Source organism: Populus alba, chromosome 16 (assembly GCF_005239225.2).
Source record: "Populus alba chromosome 16, ASM523922v2, whole genome shotgun sequence".
In the NCBI taxonomy this organism is placed as follows: Eukaryota; Viridiplantae; Streptophyta; class Magnoliopsida; order Malpighiales; family Salicaceae; genus Populus; species Populus alba.
Genome location: NC_133299.1, coordinates 7,373,260 through 7,389,171, shown reverse-complemented (window position 1 = coordinate 7,389,171; position 15,912 = coordinate 7,373,260). Strand labels below are relative to the sequence as shown.

Genomic DNA, 15,912 nt, shown 5'->3' with positions numbered 1-15,912 from the left:
AATTTTATTTTAGTTGTGGACTTATGGACTTTGATTTCGAATAATGAACTATACTAATGAATCCAAAACAACCACCTCTGAACTTGATTAGTCGATCCCAAATATGGGCGGCTAATGATGTGAGCAAGTTTTGCTAACATCAGCATGATCTTGATAGAAATATAATGAATGTTGAACTTGGTTAACGATTCGAGTTAAGAATAGTTAATGATACCGACAGACAATGTCGATATCGACAAGCCCAAGATAATTTGATGAGCTTCCCACGAAGGAAGCTAATGATGTCAAAAGATCTTAGCATCGGCATTACCAGAAAAATCTTCAGTGTGAGGCAGAGAAGAATTGATTTACTATTTCGGGTTGGAAATAGTTAATGGCATCAACCAGTAAGTTGGTGCTGACATTACTAAGGATTTGATTAGTTAGTCCTGGTAAAGACAACTAATGACACTAATAGAAATTATTAGTGTAGGCAGTAACCTCCCTAAATTTAGGATAAAGTAGTAAGATGGATGTACCCAGTGAAGAATATTGGATAATAATTGTAAAAAGAGAAACTATAAGTGGGTTACGGAAATATAGCCCCTAGATGTAATAAAGGAAAATTTTAGATGTGGGTTTTCAGAACAACTATGATTGTGTACTATCAAGTAGTCAATTATATATGTATATACATGTATTTGTGACTCTTCCTCTTCTCTGCTATATTTTTACTTATAATATAATTATTTTTATATTTTGATGTTGCAGGTCCTTCACATTCACGCTAAGAGTAGTGTCCTAGGTTTCTAATTCTTTTTGTATGAATTAGAGAATTCATGTTTTTAATTCCTTTTGTATAAATTAGGAAATTAGTGTTTCTAGTTCCTTCTATATGAATTAGAGAATTCATGTTTCTAATTCCTTTTGTACGAGTTAGGAAATTAGTGTTTCTAGTTTTTTTTTTTTTATGAATTAGAAATTAAAAAAAAATATCAATGTATTTTGCCCTAAGTAATTATATGACTCGAATTGTATTAGTATTTCTTTATATTAATCATAGAGATCCAAGATTCTTACTATTTTATGCTTATAATATTAATGTTATTTATCCATGTTTGAGTATCACCTTGTATGTGTTTGTAAATGAGAATGAAAAATGATTACGTGAGGTATCATGCTTGTGACTAGTAATGATTGTGGTTGCTATGCAGCATGAATATGTTATGATTGTGGAATAAGCATAAAATCTGTACAAGATAAATTGTTGATAACTTGGGATCTTCCTGGTATAGGAAAAACTTTGCTAAAATTTCAGAAATTTTAGTAAACCTTAAATATGTCAACGAAAAAAAAAGAAAAAAAAATATCCATAAATTTTAGTGGTATAATTGCTTTGTTTGATCCCGAAAATGAAAATGTTACAGCTTGTATTTTTTTTATATTTATTTAAGCTTTTTTTTTTTAATTTTATCATTTATCATTTATTTATTTTTTAGATTTAGTCTCTAATTCTTTTATAAATCTTCAATTTAGTTCCATATTAAATCCAATCGGGGGTCAGTTAAGACCCAAGAGGAGAATAAAAGAAGGAAAAAGAAAGACATAATTTATCCAACACCTATTTTTTTTCTCATTTATTAAAACATATGATAATTGATCAATTTGATCTAATACATTAATTAAGTGTTTTACAACCATTTCATATGCCAAAAAAAATAGTAGAACTCTTTTTTTTTTAATGCAATAATTAGCTTTTGATCCAGCACCTAACAAATCACAAAATAGGGCCTAATGACAATCTAAAAGAGTTTTGTTAGCTACATTATAAACAAAAACCAAAAGAAATAATTCAGAAGGATGATGTCATGTGAATTGATAGAAAAATGTGTTTTTTTTTACTAGTGATAGGATAAAAACATTTAATGATTTGAATAAATAGATTATAAATAAAAGAAAATCTAATCTTTTCATCCTTATTCCGTTATTTTTATTATTAAAATAAAAAAGAATTTTCATATAAAAATATAATAATGCTCATTAAAAACCTATAAATGCTTAGTTTTTCATTGTATGCCAAAACTAAAGTAATTGTGGATTAAAATAATGAAATAACAATTCTATCCTTTAAAGAAAAATCATTAAGCCTTCTATTAGTAGTAGAACAATCTTTACTTTATTATATAGTTTTAAAACCCGGACCGGCCCGGCGGGTCGACCCGGGACCCCGCTGACCCGGGCATGGGACTGGTCCAGGTGGAGGCCAAAACCCGTTTGGAAATTGACCCGGCCAGACCTGGTCGACCCGGGACCTGATTGACCCGGCAAGACCCGGCCCCAAACCCGTTGACTTTTTATTTTTTTTTTTTTTGCTAAAACGACGTCGTTTTGATTTTTTAAAAAATAAATTTTGACCCGGCCGACCCAGCGACCCGGTCAAAACCCGGAACCCGGGCCGACCACCGGGCCGGGTCTTAAAACTATGCTTTATTGTCTAAAAGTCATTTTTGAATTGTAGAAGGTAAAGAGGTCTTTCCATATTTTATTAGTATTGTAAAATGACTTAATCATTCTTAGAAGATATATTTTTTAAAATTTTGGCTTTAGGAGCTTTTTTGTATTTTTATTTAAAAAAAAAAATAAAATGACCCATTTACTCTTAAAAATAAAATAAAAAATGAACTGGCATTCAGGGGTTTTTGTGTCTTTTCATCATGTTTTTTTTTTTTTTTTTTGTAATAAACAATTTGATTGAAGGCCACTCTAGGAATGGAATAAATATAAATATTATTTTTTAAAAAAGGTGGTTGATATGTGGTTGAGGTCAAGTCATTTGGACGACATTTAAAGGGCTAGTTCAAAGGCCAAACAGTTGATTCTAGACCAACGTCCGAATTATCTTAGTGACCTTTCTATTCCAAAACAACGCGTGTAGTCAACGAATCACAAAATTAACATCGATGATCTTTCTTCTTCTTCTTTCTCTCTCCATGTCGATTTCCATGTCCACCCTTGTAATTTCTCAAATAACTCTTCAATTTTTTTCTTTCAAATCTTATTCTTATTATTTTGATTGCTATTGATATTATTTAAAATATTTTATAAAATTAAATTTATTTTTCAATTTCATTCTTCTTTAATTTTTTCATCTATCATATTTGGTCCTCATTATCTCGATTATTATTTCTTGGTCTTCTATCCTTATCCTGATTTATTTTATATCTCAATTTCATCCGTCATTACTTTATTTCATTTAATTTTTATAACGTGTTTGGTCCAATCCCTCATTACTTTATTTCATTTAATTTATACCAAATTTGATCTTCATTCTTTTGATTTCGTTTCCTTCATTTTTATTATTTTCTTGATTTATTTTATTTTTTAATTCCATCCCTCATTGTTTATTTCATTTAATTTTTATATCAAATTTAATCCTAATTATTTTGATTGTTAACTATTTTGTTTTTTAAATCTAGATGATTGGAAATTGTGCTTTGTGATTTTTCCGGGTTTGCATTCTATGGGGTAACCCGGTCTCATAACCCGGGTCATGAGTTTTGAAGATTAACCTGATTTGACTTCAGTCCTTTTCAGGTTCTTTTTATAAAAAAAATATTTTTTTTTTATTTTTATCATTCAATATTAGATTATTGAGCTTTTAGTTTCGTGATTGTTTTTGCTTTTTTTTTTTTTTTTTTTCCATAGAGTTATCCCAATCTTATATTCTAAGTCATGGGTTACTCAAGTGAACTCATGTTTTTTTTTTAATTGTTTTTGTTTCAGTTTCGCCTTTCATTGTTTTATTCAATCTTTTTTGTTCAAGATTGTCTTAATCTTACAATTAGACCGCGAATTCAACATGCTGACTTGAATCATATATTTTTGTCTTTTTTTAAAATTAATTTTTCTTTTCAATTCATCATTTAACATTTAATTTACTAATAATTAAGACCTTTGTTATTCTTTTTTTTCTAAGTTTATTCCGTTCTCATTTAATTTTTATTTTGTTATCAAATAATATTATTAAGACCTTTTAGATTATTCAGAAGACATTTTTCATAATATTAAAATGTATTTATTTTTTTATAATTATATTACTAAATTAATTAGACTTATGGAACTGAAACAATTATCTTATCCGAACCCTATTTTTTTGACCCCTTTAAAATCACAATTATCATTTTTATTTTATTTAGAAAAAAATTTAACCTAGTTAAAGCTAGCTAGCTTGAAGCGGTCCAGTAAATACTGAGAAAAAACAGTAAAACAAAAACAAAAGAAAGAGGTTCGAGGCTTTAGCCCAATAACAGCAGCCCAAATAAGTTAGGGTATATGGGGATATAAATACATGTTCTATCCTTGTCCATCGCCACCCTAAACCCTAAGTTCGCAGGCGGCAGTCTACAAGCATGGTGCACGTCTCCTTCTATCGTAACTGTAAGCTACCGATCTATCTTTCTTTTAATTTTCAGTCCGGTTACTTAATTTTATGAGGTGTTTCTGTTGAGTTTTAACTTATTTTTAGCTTATTTTTCTATCTTCTGCTGTTTGCAAATTATAAAGTGAATGAAAGACGGAAAATTTGATGCGTATTGTTTTACTGAGAGTTTTGAAATTTAGCTTTCAATTTTCTGTACCCAATAGCGCTTATCATTTGGGCTCTGCATATTGATTTTGGTTTGATGAGTCGAATAATAATAGTGAACTTGGTGTTCTTTGTTTTTCTATAGACGGGAAAACTTTTAAGAAACCCAGGCGTCCCTATGAGAAGGAACGTTTGGATGCTGAGCTGAAGCTCGTCGGAGAGTATGGGCTCCGTGCCAAGAGGGAACTCTGGAGGGTCCAGTATGCATTGAGTCGCATTCGTAATGCTGCCAGAATGCTTCTAACCCTTGATGAGAAGAACTCCCGCCGTATCTTTGAGGGTGAGGCGCTTTTGAGGAGGATGAATAGGTATGGGCTTTTGGAGGAGAGCCAGAACAAGCTGGATTACGTGTTGGCCCTTACGGTGGAAAACTTTCTCGAGCGCCGCCTCCAGACACTTGTTTTCAAGGCTGGTATGGCCAAGTCGATCCACCATGCCCGAGTTCTCATTAAACAGAGGCACATTAGGTATGTATAATAATTCTAATTCTTATGTTGATTGTGCTGATGTATTTGGGTTGGATAATCAATGCAATTGTGTGCATCTCCTATTTTTTGAACAGTATCTTTTTATCTTCTTGTTTTTCTGGTTATAATGGTTTTGGCTTCTTTTCTGCGGAATTCGCATCCATGCTAAGGTCCTGTGATTTCAGAGCTTGAGATTTGCTTGTCAAAACTTTCATTTCATATATATAAAACTATTTTAACCTGATCTGCCTTCACATTTTGTGTTTTGGCATGCTACAGTCGGATTCTGGATTTTTTTCATCGATATTTCCCTTGGTCCTACAGGGTTGGGAGGCAGGTGGTCAATATTCCATCTTTCATGGTGAGGGTGGACTCTCAGAAGCACATTGATTTCTCTCTCACAAGTCCCTTTGGCGGTGGACGCCCTGGTAGAGTGAAGCGAAAGAACCAGAAGTCTGCAGCCAAGAAAGCATCTGGTGGAGATGGAGATGAAGAAGATGAAGAGTGAGCTGTCATGTTCTTTGACAGTGAATTTCTTGTTAATCTTATAAAGTTTGTTTTAAGACTTTCAATCTCTTTGGTATCCTAAGATAAAAGAGGTTTATGCGCGGATCTTGAAGTTATTAGGGTCTTACCATTTTGAGATTACCTTTGTCATTGTCTTTGTCATTGCCTTTGGAATTTATTGTTTTCTTGATAAATCTAGCTAGCCCTTGTTTTACGCTTGAACTAAATCTGTAGTATTTTATCTTCCCCTTTGTTTGGAAGTTGAAAATTCGAATGTTGGTGGAGATCTCACTCCAACTTACAAAAAAGCTTCACATCTGAAGATGGCGAATGCATGAACATGATCAGAACACTGGAATGATACAGGATGACCTGTAATTGCATGATCTTTAGTTTCTTTTTTAAAAAAAAATCAGAGTTTATCCAGGCAGCTGGAGAATTCCTGCCCCCAGATCATCGGGGAATCAATCTGCCGAAATCATGCCTGGAAATCACTGAATAACATCTTTGAACACAAACAACCGTCTTTCTTTCTTAATCCTGCCTGTCCAATCTCTTGCAGGTGGGAACATCCAAAACTAGGACAACAATCTAATACGGTTCTTGTGAAAAACCACCGCAAACAAAAGATATGATTGATTTGCATCATAATGTAAAAACATTTTGGAGAAGTGAAGATCTTAATGGAAGAGAGGATCTAAAGTATGAGACTGACGAACATTTTTCGTGTTTCGCTCTTCTTGTTCTTCACAAGGCATCAAATTTGTACAAGAAGCAAAATTTTGCAAAGTAGTCAAATTGTACAACACCAGAATAGCAGAACTTCCCAAACCCTATGGTTTTTACAAAGCAAGAGCTGGGCCCATCATTCCTATGAAGGAAGAAAAAAGTGAACAATTGCTCACTTTTTTATGCTCTCATTATGAGGAACATGCTTCGAGTTTTGGAAGAAGACTTCTCCAAGCATCTGCAATGCTATTTGCCAAACGTGCCTGTCCTTTTGCAAATTCATGGAAAGCAATCCCCATATCCAATGTTTTCTGTTCTTGAAAGCGCACAATTTCTTCGTTCATCAGTCTCACAATTGTCTCAAACCTTCTTGTCGCTTCCTCACTCTCTGCTTTCAGCTGCATGAAAACCAACTTTTAATCAGATAACTAAGTGCTTGTTTAAAAGTGATAGGTATTGTTCATCAAAGGGGACATGTAAGGGCTAGTCTAGAAGTCAAATAGTCAACATTCGAATTATCTCGATGACCTCTTCATTTCAGAACAACATGTGTAGCTAACGAACCACAAAATTAGCGTTGATGATCTTTTTTCTTCTTCTTTTTCTCTCCCCGTCGTTTTCCATGTCCACCCCTGTAATTTCTCAAACAACTCTTTAATTATTTCATTCAAATCTTATTCTTATTATTTTGATTATTATTGATTTTATTTAAAATAGTTTATAAAATTAAATTTATTTTTCAATTTCATTCTCCTTTAATTTTTTTATATATCATATTTGATTCTCATTATCTTGATTGTTATTTCTTGGTTTTCTATCCTTATCTTGATTTATTTTATTTCTCAAATTCATCCTTCATTACTTTATTTCATTTAAATTTATACCGGATTTGGTCCAATCTCTCATTACTTTATTTCATTTAATTTATACCAATTTTGATCTTCATTCTCTTAATTTCATTTTTTTGCATCATTTTCTTGATTTATTTTATTTTTTAATTTCATCCCTCATTCTTTTATTTAATTTAATTTTTATACCAAATTTGATCCTTATTATTATAATTGTTATCTATTTTGTTAGATGACTAGAAATTGTGCTTTGTGATTTTTTTTTTTTTTTGCATTCTATGGGGTAACCCAGTCTCATGACCCGAGTTATAAATTTTGAAGATTAACCTGATTTAACTTCAATTCTTTTTAGGTTCCTTTTATAAAAAAAAATATATTTTTTTATTTTCATCATTTAACATTATGTTATTGGACTTTTAGCTTCATGATTTTTTTTTTATAGAGTTATTTCGATCTCATATTCTAATTCATGGGTTAATTAAGTTAACTCGATTTAACTTATGTTTTTCTTAATTATTTGTTTTTCAGTTTTGCCTTTCTTTGTTTTATTCAATTTGTTTTGTGCAAGGTTGTCTTAACCTCATAATTAGACCACAAATTCAGCATGGTGACTTGAGTCATATATTTTTATCCTCTTTTAAAATTGATTTTTCTTTTCAATTCATCCTTTAACATTTAATTTAATGGTAATTACAATTTTTTTTTTCTAAGGTTATTCCATTCTTATTTAATTTTTATTTTGTTATCAAATAATATTATTAAGACCTTTTAGATTATTTAAAGGATATTTTTCATAATGTTGAAATGTATTTATTTTTTATAATTACATTATTCAATTAATTAGACTTATTGAACTCGAAACAATTATCTTATCTGAACCCTATTTTTTTAACCCCTTTAAAATCACTATTATCATTTTTATTTTATTTAGAAAAAAAATTAACCTAGTTAAAGCTTGCTAGCTTGAAGCGGTCCAGTAAATACTGAGAAAAAACAGTAAAACAAAAACAAAAGAAAGAGGTTTGAGGCTTTAGCCCAATTGGTTATAACACCAGCCCAAATAAGTTAGGGTATATGGGGATATAAATACATGTTTCATCCTTGTTCATCGCCAGTTCGCCACCCTAAACCCTAAGTTCGCAGGCGGTAGTCTACAAGCATGGTGCACGTCTCCTTCTATCGTAACTGTAAGCTACCGATCTATCTTTCTTTTAATTTTCAGTCCAGTTACTTAATTTTATGAGGTGTTTCTGTTAAGTTTTAACTTACTTTAGCTTATTTTTCTATCTTCTGCTGTTTGCAAATTATGAAGTGATGAAAGACGGAAAATTTGACGCGTATTGTTTTACTGAGAGTTTTGAAATTTAGCTTTCAATTTTCTGTACCCAATAGCGCTTATCATTTGGGCTCTGCATATTGATTTTGGTTTGATGAGTCGAATAATAATAGTGAACTTGGTGCTCTTTGTTTTTCCATAGACGGGAAAACTTTTAAGAAACCTAGGCGTCCCTATGAGAAGGAACGTTTGGATGCTGAGCTGAAGCTCGTCGGAGAGTACGGGCTCCGTGCCAAGAGGGAACTCTGGAGGGTCCAGTATGCATTGAGTCGCATTCGAAATGCTGCCAGAATGCTTCTAACCCTTGATGAGAAGAACTCACGCCGTATCTTTGAGGGTGAGGCGCTTTTGAGGAGGATGAATAGGTATGGGCTTTTGGAGGAGAGCCAGAACAAGCTGGATTACGTGTTGGCCCTTACGGTGGAAAACTTTTTGGAGCGCCGCCTCCAGACACTTGTTTTCAAGGCTGGTATGGCCAAGTCGATCCACCATGCCCGAGTTCTCATCAAACAGAGGCACATTAGGTATGTATAATAATTCTAATTCTTTTGTTGATTGAGCTGATGTATTTGGGTTAGATAATCAATGCAATTGTTAACATCTCCTATTTTTCGAACAATATTTTCTTTTCATGTTTTTGTTTTTTCTGGTTATAATGGTTTTGGCTTCTTTTCTGTGGAATTCGCATCCATGCTAAGGTCCTGTGATTTCAGAGCTTGAGATTTGCTTGTCAAAACTTTCAATTTATATATATAAACTATTTTGACCTGATCTGCCTTCACATTTTGTGTTTTGGCATGCTACAGTCGGATTCTGGATTTTTTTCATCGATATTTACCTTGGTCCTACAGGGTTGGGAGGCAGGTGGTCAATATTCCATCTTTCATGGTGAGGGTGGACTCGCAGAAGCACATTGATTTCTCTCTCACAAGTCCCTTTGGCGGTGGACGCCCTGGTAGAGTGAAGCGAAAGAACCAGAAGTCTGCAGCCAAGAAAGCATCTGGTGGAGATGGAGATGAAGAAGATGAAGAGTGAGCTGTCATGTTCTTTGACAGTGAATTTCTTGTTAATCTTGTAATGTTTGTTTTAAGACTTTCAATCGCTTTGGTATCTTAAGATAAAAGAGGTTTATGTGCGGATCTTGAAGTTATTAGGGTCTTACCATTTTGAGATTACCTTTGTCATTGTCTTTGTCTTTGCCTTTGGAATTTATTGTTTTCTTGATAAATATAGCTAGCCCTTGTTTTACGCTTGAACTAAATCTGTAGTATTTTATCTTCCCCTTTGTTTGGAAGTTGAAAATTCGAATGTTGGTGGTGATCTCGCTCCAACTTACGAAAAAGCTTGCATTTGAAGATGGCGAGTGCATAAACATGATCTATAGTATGAGACAGGATGACTTGTAATTGCATGATCTTTATTTTCTTTTTTAAAGAAAAATCAGAGTTTATCCAGGCAGCAGGAGAATTCCTGCCTCCAGATCATCGGGGAATCAATCTGCCGAAATCATGCCTGGAAATCACTGAATAACGTCTTTGAACATAAACCACCGTCTTCTTTCTTAATCCTGCCTGTCCGATCTCTTGCAGGTGGGAACACCCAAAACTAGGACAACAATCTAATACGGTTCTTGTGAAAAACCACCGCAAACAAAAGATATGATTGATTTGCAACATAATGTTAAAATATTTTGGAGAAGTGAAGATCTTAATGGAAGAGAGGATCTAAAGTATGAGACAGACGAACATTTTTCGTGTTTCGCTCGTGTTGTTCTTCACAAGGCTTCAAATTTGTACAAGAAACAAAAATTTGCAAAGGAGTCATTGTACAACACCAGAATAGCAGAACTTCCCAAACCCTATGGTTTTTACAAAGCAAGAGCTGGGCCCATCATTCCTAAGAAGGAAGAAAAAAGTGAACAAGTGCTCACTTTTTTATGTTCTCATTATGAGGAACATGCTTCGAGTTTTGGAAGAAGACTTCTCCAAGCATCTGCAATGCTATTTGCCAAACGTGCCTGTCCTTTTGCAAATTCATGGAAAGCAATCCCCATATCCAATGTTTTCTGTTCTTGAAAGCGCACAATTTCTTCGTTCATCAGTCTCACAATTGTCTCAAACCTTCCTGTGGCTTCCTCACTCTCTGCTTTCAGCTGCATGAAAACCAACTTTTAGTCAGATAACTAAGTGATTGGTTGAAAGTGGTAGATATTGTTTTTCAAAGTACTTTTTTGCTTGAAAATATATCAAAATATATTTTTTAATTTTTTAAAATTTATGTTTGAAACAATAAAAGAAACACAATTTAATTTGAAGCAAAAAAAATATTCAAAATTTTTCACAAGCGCAATCCCAAACACCCTTAAGATTTCTAAGGTGCACATATGCTACTAGTAAGATAACTTGCCTCCCTGTATTCATGCTCCGCTTCTCCCACTTTATCAGAACGTGTTAGCATAAGTTTGTCTCTGCAGTAATAGACATAAATTAGAAACTCCAAATATCATCTGGCTATCAGCAAAAACTGACCACCTAGGAAAAAGGGGAAAAATTAAACAATAAATGACCGCTTCAGTGATGCCTCAAGCTTCAGGATTTCTGAGCCTTTCTTGAGCGTTCCCAGTGGAGGAAATTTGACTACCATGGCAAGTCGTAAATGTGAAAAAAATGTAACTATTCACTATATCCACATTGTATTAGATGCTAAAAGGCCATCTTTACTGCACTATATAAATGCAGGCTTGTTACCGATTGAAATATGATAACAGAAACTTATGAGTATGGAACCTAATCAAATACTTTCATTGCTGCTTCTTTGCTAGACGACACTTGTATTACAAACTTAATTCAAGTAGCATCAGAGAAATCGTAAATTAAGTCATTACAAATAAAGAATTATCAGAGTATATTAATAGGAATCGAGAGAAAAGGCAAGGTTCTATCTCTAGCAATGTTTGCGATCATTCCACATGGTACCATTGAAATCACAGATAAAATTTTTTTACAAGAACAAGGAAAGGAGTAACCAGGACATACAGATTTATCTCTTTCAACTTCATTGTTTCAGCCAGTTCACACTGATGCCTAAAGGCATTGGCCCGCTCGGTGATGGTAGCCTGTCAGAATACCAGGATAGCAGAATCAGCTTCTAAGACAAGTCTACACACACAAAAACCAAAAAGGAGGATACAAAAATAGGAAAAAGGTAGGGAGAGAGAGGCAAGCCAAACTTGCCTTAATAGATTGAACAGCACGAACATAATCTTTCAATGGTTCTTCAAAATTCATTAAAAGTTGATGTGCCTGGAAATTTATAGAACAATGTGAAGGATTTAAAAAGAAGATTTTTAACTCCATCAAAAGCCCATGCACACACAGAGAGCATAAAAAATTGCTGAATCTGGAAATGAAAGGCATGAATTGACTAAAAGCCTACCTCCTTCTGCAGCTTAACTGATAGTGCCTCTGATTTAGTTCCAAGGTCAGAAAATGCCTTTCCTAGGATATCTCCTTCACAAGCACCAAGGAGCTTTGCTGCCTTCCCGAAATCCAATAGAGATTGCCCTAATTCTGTCAAAATATATGGACAATCAAGCTATAAGAAATGACTGCATCATAATATGTCTAAAAGAGGTGAAACATGAAAGAGACGTGTCATGGGTTAACATGTAACAATAAAATAAACCACCGTTACCTCTATGTCGCTTTACAAGACGATACGCATGCTTCTGAGCTTCAGCCAAGTGGTTTTCAAGCTCAAAGATGTAATGTTTCAGCTTTTCATATTCAGGATTCGATTCTTCAACAGGTTTTTCCTTACCAAGAACGACATCACTCACTTTAGATTGCACGTCCTGCAAGACATTGGGACCATGATTGCCAAACTGACAGTGTGCTTGTTTGAATGGTGTATACTGTAAATTTCAGTGCACAAGCGTAGTTGACTACTTTCTCATGTGCTAAACTTCACCAACAGGTAGTGAAAAGGATTTTTAATAACTATAGAGAGTTGGATCTGAGGAGACCTGAAACCAGTCATCTAAAAATATACACTAACCCAACCCGAAAATTGTACAGTGGAAGTGGTAAAAAACTATCTTAAAACATCCACACAACAGAAGCAAAGCATCCAATGAACTAAGAAGTGATCATCCAACTTCGGTGATATGCTTTCGAACAAGATGGATCTAATGTCTAATTAATTTGGTAATTAACATATTATATAAGAGAAATCATAACAGGGAAACAAGTGTTCAGAAGTTATGTGACATTGTTCAAGCACTAGAAAATTAGTGCTGAATCTCACGGGTCGATCAGCAAAAGAAGACACACTAACTCATCATACCTTGAAAATTTGCATAAAATCAGCAGGTTTCTTATTCAATATTATATAAGAGAATTCATAATAGGGAAACAAGTGTTCAGATGTTATGTGACATTGTTCAAGCACTAGAAAATTAGTGCTGAATCTCACGGGTCGATCAGCTAAAGAAGACACACTAACTCATCATACCTTGAAAATTTGCATAAAATCAGCAGGTTTCTTCTTAAATATACCAGTCTCTTGAGACCTTAATCTCTCCATTGTCTGAAAAATAGGTCACAAAATAACATTATATTAAAAACTCGCAGTTGTACTCTATTAGATATCTAACATGCAAGAAAGAACAGGAATCACAAAAATTTATCATCAACAACATACAGGTTAATTTTTAAATTACATGCTGGAACTATCATTATATGAATCAACGGAGCTGCTACATCCTATTTTAATAACCCAGAAAGAAATTCATTGTCAAATCATGTAAGTAGTTGCTTAAGAATGAGTTTTTATCAATTGTCTATAAATAAACCATTTCTCCATCTAAAAAAGGGAAAAGAAAAAACTCATGATAAAACAGATAGCTTGTTAGCATTGCAACTCTTCAGATGATTTGTGTGAAAATGGTACATGTGCAACAGTGTTTGCTTCTGGTAGAGTGATAAATTTGGGAATGATACAGGAGAAAAAAGATGATCATCAGATATGCAGTCTCAGCCACATAACTCCTGATGAAAGCCTTAAACCTGCCAGTGCCATTCACTGTGCTTTCTGGAAAGTTAGTAGGGAGACGAATTCAAGTGAAAAAGTGTGGCAACTAAGCCATATTCCATTTTACCCATGTTTTTATCCTATCGTTTCATCCCTTATCCCTAAACATGTCTCAAAACATTTTATCAATTAGGAAGAATATTTACCCCAGCAAAAGGATCCACTCCACGGGAAATGAGAAATTGAATGATTAATGACATTCACTGCGTGCTTGCTGCTACATTATAGATAACTTAGGAGCATACTTGTTCATTCCTTTATAAGACGTAACTCAGTTATTTCACATTATTGGATGAATTATTGATCCATAAACTAGGGAAAGATAATATAGAAACAAATAATAATTTCAATTGAGCATATCCATAAACTCTCACACTCAGCACCAGGAGAATGCTAATGGCTAAACAGTAAATGATAGAATCTCACCCACCTCTTCATCTGCCTGCAAAAAGGTCCTTAAATCCTCACTTTGCTGAAGCTCTTGATGTGAAGCTATCCTATTAACAAATATGTCCAGCCCTTGTCTCCTCATCTCAATAAATTCAGCACTAAACCGAAACTTCTCTGCATCACCACCATCAAATAAATTTCACATTATTATCCACTGATTATTCATTTATTTACTATCTTTTTTTGCAAATTAACGAAAATTGATCAATTCCTTACCGACAGCACTCTTTTCTGGAAGAGGAGGAATAAAAACACCCTTGAACTTGTCGAAAAGTCGATCACGCAACCAAACAAAATCGCTGTAACGCCGAATCACAATCTTCTCGTGCCCTTGGTATTCCGGTAAATTAGTCTACACGCCAAAACATTATAATTATAAACCCTAGGACCTCCATCAATTTAAACAAGTAGACGAATACCTTACCTTGGTGATAACGCGATAAGAGATGTAAGCCTGAACGCCATTCCCTAATTTTACAGGATCTGTCACCGAAACCGATAGATAAGGCTGCGATGACGGAGATCTAGGGCTTGGACTCCCCGATTGCTGTTGATCCATTTTATTAATCTCAACAAACAAATAAACAAACACACAAAAAAGAGATGCAATTAATAAACTGTGAGAGTATTTGTAAACTGATTGAGCTACAGAGAAGACGATAAGGGAAGTGGCAGATTTCGTAATTTACCGTGGAAAACATGGCCCTTAGTTAATTATATTTATTTGAAGAAGCTGGGGGTTAGTTAAGAGAACTGAACACGGCGCGCTTTTTTATGAGCCGAACAGAAGCAATTGTGTTTATTGATGATGCTTAAGATGCGCAGGGGTGCGTAACCAGCTGGAGGATCCCGCCTGTTAGAGAGAGGTGTCAAAAATGAGAGGGACACCTTACACTTTACAGGCTTACACCCAGCCGTGGTTTAAGCCGTTGTTTTGTTATTTTTTATTTTAAATTATTATTTTTTTATACTTTTAAATTATTTTGATATATTTAAAAATAAATTTTAAAAAATAAAAAATATTATTTTTATATATTTTTAAATAAAAAACACTATAAAATACGTCTTTTACCACACTTTCAAGCATTCGGAACACGCAGTGCGATAATTAGAAGCTGAGTCGTGTTGGTTGGTGCAAGGCGACACCGTTTCCACTCGCCGAAGGGATTGTTTTTGGTCAACGAGGGTCGCGTGGCGTGTAGGTTCGTGCTTTCATGTGGGCCCAGCTAACTAGACGTGTATTCTACATTAATAATTAAGGTCTAAATTATAATTCAGTCCTTATATTATTGTACAATTATTAAATCAGTTTTCAAACTCGTTGATTTTATAAATTTACCACTTCTATATTTTATCATTGTCTGTTATTTCGGATTAAGATACCTTTTAAGTTTACCTCTTTTTTTTTTTTTTGTATCTTTCTTCAATTTCTTTTCTTCCCTACAATTCTCAATCCCTAGAAAATCAGAGTCCATGGAGCCACCATTTTCATTCGAAATACTAAAAAATACAACCCAAGCCTTCATCTCTCTTTGCCAACCAAACCTCTCAGCGTTTCTACTCTCAATAATGAATCCTCTCGATTTAAATTCAAATAAGTCATTGTTAATCACTAGAATCTTTGATTCTTTAATTGGTCTCTCCTTGCTTTCAAAATCAAAATTAAGAATATGCTCTTCTCTATATCGTTGCATTTTTATGTCTTTTTTTTCTCTTTATCATATTTATCTAATAGTGTGCTCGATTTGATTGTTGGGAAAAGCCAACATTTTTTTTTTAATCTTGCAAAATCCAATTGAATTTGAAATTGATTTGGCAGGGTTAATGCTTTTTTGTTTTTTTGGCAAATTTTTATTATTC

General features: G+C 33.7%; 3 protein-coding genes across 4 annotated transcripts; 2 read left to right on the top strand and 1 right to left on the bottom strand.

Moving 5' to 3' along the window:
• The first annotated feature begins 4,277 nt into the window (after window positions 1-4,277).
• On the top strand, window positions 4,278-5,792 carry LOC118063062 (small ribosomal subunit protein uS4y). The gene is made up of 3 exons (XM_035076972.2): window positions 4,278-4,416; window positions 4,710-5,091; window positions 5,416-5,792. Exons 1-3 carry the CDS (start codon window positions 4,389-4,391, stop codon window positions 5,597-5,599), a joined length of 594 nt encoding a protein of 197 aa, XP_034932863.1. The 5' UTR covers window positions 4,278-4,388; the 3' UTR covers window positions 5,600-5,792.
• A 560-nt stretch (window positions 5,793-6,352) lies between these two features.
• LOC118063046 (sorting nexin 1) lies at window positions 6,353-14,910 on the bottom strand. Of its 2 annotated transcripts, none has more exons than XM_035076965.2 (11): window positions 14,742-14,910; window positions 14,477-14,620; window positions 14,269-14,404; window positions 14,033-14,166; window positions 13,024-13,098; window positions 12,205-12,364; window positions 11,947-12,080; window positions 11,745-11,813; window positions 11,547-11,626; window positions 10,918-10,978; window positions 6,353-6,725 (listed from the first exon to the last, which is right to left on the bottom strand). In XM_035076965.2, the coding sequence occupies exons 1-11, from the start codon at window positions 14,751-14,753 to the stop codon at window positions 6,519-6,521; spliced, it is 1,212 nt and encodes a 403-aa protein (XP_034932856.1). In that variant the 5' UTR covers window positions 14,754-14,910; the 3' UTR covers window positions 6,353-6,518. The 2 variants fall into 2 exon arrangements, with proteins under 2 accessions (XP_034932856.1, XP_034932849.1); XM_035076958.2 differs by lacking the exon at window positions 6,353-6,725 and adding an exon at window positions 10,219-10,663 and having other exon boundaries at window positions 14,742-14,900.
• LOC118063072 (small ribosomal subunit protein uS4y) lies at window positions 8,204-9,772 on the top strand. Its single transcript, XM_035076983.2, has 3 exons — window positions 8,204-8,362; window positions 8,654-9,035; window positions 9,363-9,772. Exons 1-3 carry the CDS (start codon window positions 8,335-8,337, stop codon window positions 9,544-9,546), a joined length of 594 nt encoding a protein of 197 aa, XP_034932874.1. The 5' UTR covers window positions 8,204-8,334; the 3' UTR covers window positions 9,547-9,772.
• Window positions 14,911-15,912: the final 1,002 nt, after the last annotated feature.

Coding starts and splice junctions, on each gene's coding strand:
- LOC118063062 (XM_035076972.2), top strand. CDS start 4,389: ATGGTGCACGTCTCCTTCTATCGTAACT. Junction 4,417..4,709: donor CGTCTCCTTCTATCGTAACT/GTAAGCTACCGA, acceptor GTTTTTCTATAG/ACGGGAAAACTTTTAAGAAA. Junction 5,092..5,415: donor ATTAAACAGAGGCACATTAG/GTATGTATAATA, acceptor TTGGTCCTACAG/GGTTGGGAGGCAGGTGGTCA.
- LOC118063072 (XM_035076983.2), top strand. CDS start 8,335: ATGGTGCACGTCTCCTTCTATCGTAACT. Junction 8,363..8,653: donor CGTCTCCTTCTATCGTAACT/GTAAGCTACCGA, acceptor GTTTTTCCATAG/ACGGGAAAACTTTTAAGAAA. Junction 9,036..9,362: donor ATCAAACAGAGGCACATTAG/GTATGTATAATA, acceptor TTGGTCCTACAG/GGTTGGGAGGCAGGTGGTCA.
- LOC118063046 (XM_035076965.2), bottom strand. Junction 13,099..14,032: donor TTTTGCAGGCAGATGAAGAG/GTGGGTGAGATT, acceptor CCTATTTTTCAG/ACAATGGAGAGATTAAGGTC. Junction 6,726..10,917: donor CGGAGCATGAATACAGGGAG/GCAAGTTATCTT, acceptor GTTTTCATGCAG/CTGAAAGCAGAGAGTGAGGA.